General features: G+C 45.9%; 1 protein-coding gene across 16 annotated transcripts in view; it reads left to right on the top strand.

The window, feature by feature from the left end:
- The first annotated feature begins 1,471 nt into the window (after positions 1 to 1,471).
- CADPS2 (calcium dependent secretion activator 2) overlaps positions 1,472 to 6,000 on the top strand; it is a 592,189-nt gene continuing 587,660 nt past the window's right edge. For 14 of the 16 annotated variants that reach the window (XM_036246225.1, XM_036246224.1, XM_036246227.1 and 11 more), the window contains exon 1: positions 1,482 to 1,917. In XM_036246225.1, coding sequence (XP_036102118.1) covers positions 1,579 to 1,917 — 339 coding nt within the window. In that variant the 5' untranslated portion in view covers positions 1,482 to 1,578. Of the gene's footprint in view, positions 1,918 to 6,000 lie in introns of all 16 variants that reach the window. The other 2 variants (XM_036246226.1, XM_036246236.1) reach the window with 1 other exon arrangement.

The raw sequence follows: 6,000 nt of genomic DNA, 5'->3' as shown, positions 1-6,000 counted from the left end.
AACACCTTTTATCACTGCGAGCACCCATTAAAGACTGATACATTGACAAGGAGTAAATGCCTTCTTGTCTTTTTATCCCATCTAGGGAAAATGTCACTAAATACAGAAGGAAAGCCTCTCTCTTGTTTACTTAACTATGAAAGTGGTTTGAAAAAGCTAAAACTGCTATTTGGCCATGGGGCAGACAAATTCAGAGCCAGTAATTCCATCTGCTTGGTGATACTTCCACAGAGCTTTATCACTTCCCTGCCAGCTTGTCCACTGCACATTGCACCCTGTATTGAATGCACTGTTTTCCGGATTTCCCTGCTCTGCTAGGATTAAGAACGTAAACAAAATCACAGAACCTCCCAGGTGACTCTGGCCTTGGGCCTGAGAAATCTTTGAAGATAGGCTTCGGGGGCAGCTATGAGACGCCCACTTGAGGCCAAAACCAACAGTGACCAAGTGCTGAGTTGCCCCAGCGCGCCGCGGGATCATCCAAATACTTAACAGTGCTGGACACCCAGCGTACACTTAAATATTTGTTGTACACATCTCTACACCACTGCATTACCCGTCTTGAGTCAACTACATCACAACCCAGAAAATAATCGAGTTATACCGGAGCTGAATGAGTGTACAATCTGACAAATGTAAAATATCTTGCTTCATGCGTCTACCGGAATATAAACCGTTTCTTCTAAAAAAAAGCCTAGCGTGTTTTGCTTTTTATTTTTCTTTTCAAGAACGTTCCTGACTTTTATAATCTGAACTTCACCATGAGGATCAAACACCAACAGAGCAGAGCGAGCGACTTTTCAAACTCTCTTCACAACGTTATTTGGAGGTAAACAGCTCCGACCCCACTTTTCAGTGCTCAAGTTCAAACCTGGGTATTAGGTTCGGTCCGAGAGAGGTTCTGCCGCTCCCTCACCTGGGGGGCAGGGGAAGGGGCACATCTCCTAACCCTCAGGAAGCTTGCAAGAGGAAAGGCTGGGGGTGGCGGTGGTCACGGCAGTCCAAGCAACCCAAACAGCCCCGGGTGGTTGCACACTGAGCCAACGCGCTCAGCTGCTCCCCGCCTTTGCAAACTGCGCTCCGGGGCACCCGGGCACCGGAGTTCGGTAGCGGCGGCGGCGCGCGCGCGCACGCGCACACGGCGGCCCCGCGCCCGCTCCTTAACATTCCATTCCACGTGTTGCTTGTTGTAGGCGCCACAGGTTCCCCACCTGAGCCCAGGCGCTCAGGCTGCTCTGCCCCGGCCGCCGGCTTTAAAGGACCGCGGGGTGGGCTCTCCCCGGGCTGGCCTGATTAATTCACTAGGCTCTTGGGCTCACCCCCAACGCTAACTCCGCCTATTTAATCCCGGCGGCTCCCCTTCTCCCCCGCCGCGTCCTCCTCCCGGCGCCTGCCCTCCCCTTTCGCCCTGGTGGTAGGAAACACTCCCGTATCTAACTCGACGTGTCCGGAAAGCCCTGGCCAGTTTCCCTTTCGTTCTGTGGCCGCTGCTGCTGGCCGCGCGGCTCCTTTCGACCGGCGGGCGCAGCCGCGAGGGGTGAGGCACCTGGGGACCGCGGGCAGAGCGGCCCGAGCACCATGCTGGACCCTTCTTCCAGCGAAGAGGAGTCGGACGAGGGGCTGGAAGAGGAGAGCCGCAATGTGCTGGTCGCAGCCGGTGGTTCGCAGCGAGCGCTGCCGGTGCCGGCTCGGGAAGGGCGGCGGGACGCGCCGGGGCGCGCGGGCGGCGGTGGCGCGGTCAGACCCAGGAGCCCGAGCCCCTCGGTGATCAGTGAGGGGCAAGACGAACCGGAACGGCAGCTGGACGAGGAGCAGGAGCGGAGAATCCGTCTGCAGCTCTATGTCTTCGTGGTGAGATGCATCGCGTACCCCTTCAACGCCAAGCAGCCCACAGACATGGCCCGGAGGCAGCAGAAGGTGAGTTGGGTGCAGGACCGCACGCCTCCTGCGACTTCTTCCTTCTTGGGGTTTTCTCCCGGGAGAGCTGTGGGGGAACCTGTCCGCTCTTCCTCTGCTCAACGCAGGACTCTGTCTTTTTGTTAGTCTTCGAGGGCAAGGGAACCTTTGCAGGGAAGACAGTGTTTTAGCCCGCTGGGTATTGGGTTGCAGCGGACCCATCTGCTGGGCTTTGCAGAAGCTGTCAGCTTGACATACCTGAGACCGAGACCGAGACCGACCCGGCAGCTCTGGCCCAGCTGTAGGGCACACGGCGGGCTGGGCTCTAGCCGGGTGAGAACGCAACTCACATCAACTTTAATATCTCACAGAGGTGGTGCATCCTGTTCACCTTGCCCAGCTGGAGCTGGACTTTGCTGTAGGTCTGAAATAGTGTGTAGCGAGGCGAAACAGGTAGAATCGGGACACTTCACTAGGGCGAAGGGGTGGAAGTGTTCCTCGGTGACAAAAAACAACAACAAAGTAAAATTGACAAGCTTCCTAGACTGCTTTATAAACCAGGACATCAAATCTAAACACTACAGAAGGTATGCAGCTTTGTAGAGGTGCTGTGAGTTAGTAATTCCTGGTCCAGTGAGGCCCAATGAAACGCACTATTGATAAAAATAAAAGATTGCTGCATAACCACTTCAAAACAAATGTTTTTGTTTTCTTCCTAAGGATTTTCAGAATCTGTTTTAGGTGAAATGTGTGCCAACGTTAGTTTTAGAACAAGACCCCGGAGCTTTAATGTTCTGTAGCAGACAAAAGTTAATGGCTCAAATTGCTCTAAGGGTGTTTTCAATAGAAACATCTAGAAAACCTCGTTAATACAATGCTGAGCCTAGAAGGTTCAGTAAGCATCTGTAACAGTCCTCTTGGTTTGGGACAAGATGTGGAGACCTAGAGAGATTGTGATTTGCCCAAGGCATACCTAGATGCACAGATGTTCACTAGTTTCCTGAAGTATTAAATTCATCATGTGAGGCACTTCTAAGAAATTTGGAGAGCTTTTAAATTGAATTTTGAAAACCCGTAGTTCAGAGTAAATGCAATCCTCCTACTACCCCCCCTAACCCCATGTACCCATTCTCTTAAAACAGGCCTAAACTAAGCAGCTGTTTTGAATCATTCATTCTCTGGGCATGCTTATAGGCTGATTCTCTACAGCTGGCAGCTAATTACACAGATCCCACAAATACCTAATCCTCTAGGTCAGTGGTTCTCAACCTGTAGGTCTTGAGCCTTTGGGGATCCAATGACCCTTTCACAGGGGTCGCCTAAGACCATCGGAAAACATATTTCTGATGGTGATTTATAACAGTAGCAAAATTACAGTTATGAAGTAGCAACGAAAATAATTTTATGGTTGGGGGTCACCACAACATGAGGAACTTTAGTAAACGGTCGCGGCATTAGGAAGGTTGAGAACCACTGCTCTAGGTTATTCAGTTACATTGCCAGAGCTGGGAAAGATGTAGGGATCCTCTGAGCATACCTCTCATTTTGGAGGAGAGAGATGTGTCAGAGTAGCATTTCTAATCTCAAATCATTTGGCACGATTGTAGACACCATTCCTCAGGTGAGTTTTGAGTGCTCTGGGGAGTTTTGTGAGCCTTCAGTCCACTCCTAGGTAAGGACCTTACTTTTTCATCTGTAGCTTGCATTGCAGTCACCCCTCGCTTCTTCTCAACTCTGTAGGTCAAGTGACTTTCAATTTCAGCAGTAATTCTTAAACTAAGTAATTTTTGACATATATATTGTGATAAGTGATCATATAAAGTTTATGAATAGCATCCAGTTTCCAGTTCTTTTTTTTACTTATATTGCATTTAAGCTTCTTTTTAATGTGTTAAAGACTTAAACAATGTTTGGTGACTTTAAGATGCTGTTCCTGTTTGGAATATTATCCTTGAAAATTTTTTGCAACAATTCACTTAGTAGTAGCTAATTTATACTGTACATACTTGTTGCATTTTGGTAATGAAGGAAACTTTCTCTTGTTTGTTCAAATAGGGCTGATCTCTCTGATTTCTGTTTAATTACAGGCATACCTCAGAGATATTGCAGGTTCCATTCCAGACCACTGCAATAAAGCAAGTCATAATCTTTTTGCTGCTGGAGAGTCTTGCCTTCAGTTTGCACCAAAAAAACACCCCCCCCAAAAAAAACCCAACCCCCCCAAAACAAAAAAGCCCCCCAAACCACATCTGTGAAGTGCAATAAAGCGAAGTACAGTAAAACGAGGTATCCCTGTAGAATGTTTGTCTCCAGAAATTGAGTTGGCAAACAGGTGCATTCCCAGTAGTACTGTGTATATTCTGTTCAAAAATAATTTGGAATGCTTGGACATTTTTCTGAATGTTGAGAGCACTGAGTGCTGTTAGATTAACTTTTGTGATTTTTTTTTTTATTTAGGGGGGGCGCCCCACAATAACCTAAGTAGTCAAACTTACTCAAAAGGTGCCTCATGCTCCCCCCCACCCCCATCATACTAGCTAAAGGAGCTGGGAGCAGTTCTTGACAGTCAGATTTCCTCCTAGGACAAAATGAAGTGGGAATTAACTCTACTATATTCTTGTGAATTTGCACAAGCCAGTCTTGAATTATACAGTTGTGTTATACATAGGAAATAACAGGATAACTGCAAAGTTACAATCTATTGTATGCTTTTATTCTGTGTCTTCAAGTAGTCAAACATCTCATAAAGAGTAGCTTAAATTGTCATCATTGAAATGCATATTGCTAATTATTTTTTTTATTGAATTGGTTAATAAAATTATACAGGTTTCAGGTATATAATTCTATAAGATGTCATCTGTATATTGTTTTGTGTGTTTACCACCCCAAGTTTGTGAATTTAGAAACCTAGAAACTGGGATCTGTAAGGTCCTCATTTTATAAATGAAGAAAGTTAATCACCAAGAGCCTTACTTTGCCAGTCAGAGCTCACTTAACTCATAGGACTGGTGAACCTCTATGAAGAGCCCCAGTGTTGGTTTTCACTTGGCTAAAATGGCCCACAAAGCTAGTAAAGGGTTTATTCATGAGTTATTTGAGAAAGCTTAATAGCATTAAACTTACAGTTGACTAAAACATGTTTATCTTTGATTTTTGGCTGGCAATTTTCCACTCTGAGGAATAACAGTTAGGTCTTCTGAGTGACTACTGGTGACTTTACAGAAAACTGTGGGTGGTGGTGGTACGGGGTGTGGACCAGACATTGACAAAGCTCTTACAAGGTGGTCATACTACCAGTGGACATACATGATATGAATATGAAGTAAACTGCCAATGGAAAAAAACAAAACTGAATAGTGCATAAGCCTCTGATGCTTACGTACCTTGGTGATCTTTGCACCATCACAATGCTAAGAGCAGTAATGCTGAACTTTGTGTGATTCTACATCATTGGTTAAAGGTGGGATCAGTGTTGAAATGGGGAAACAATGACACAGATAAAGCATTCGTTTTTACTTAAGGCAATTTGTTGAACCTTTGACATCCTGGAGAAAAAAGTAATAAAAGGGGTTCATGGTGGTTAGATGGTAGGGAGAGTCTGACAAACATGACCACCACAGAAGAGGTTTAGTACACTGACTCACATAACGGGTTTACAAACTATAATTCTCAAATGATAACTATCTTTCACATGTGCATGACTTACTGTGGTAACAGTTTTGGTTAGCCAGCAGTCTATAGGTTTCTAGTTAGTGGTTGCTCTGTTCATTATTTTTAAGTTAAAGTCAGATGTTGAAAAGGAGCCAACTTTTTTTTTTCTTTTATTGATTTTAGAGAGAGGAAGGGAGAGGGAGAGAGACAGAAGCATCGATGAGAGAGAACATTGGTTGGCTGCCTCTTGCATGCCCCCACTGGGGATTGGGCCCACAACCTGGGTATGTGTCCTGACCAGGAATCAAACCAGCGACCTCTTAGTGCATGGGTGGACACTCAACCATTGACCCACACTGCCTAGACTGAGCCAACTATTTTTAAAACTAGAAATAATGAAGAGGGAATAAAAAGATTAAAATGGTAAATAATAACTTTCCATATGTTTCATAT

Source organism: Molossus molossus, unplaced genomic scaffold (genome assembly GCF_014108415.1).
Source record: "Molossus molossus isolate mMolMol1 unplaced genomic scaffold, mMolMol1.p scaffold_m16_p_7, whole genome shotgun sequence".
NCBI classification, from domain to species: Eukaryota; Metazoa; Chordata; class Mammalia; order Chiroptera; family Molossidae; genus Molossus; species Molossus molossus.
This window is presented reverse-complemented; position numbering and strand designations above follow the sequence as displayed.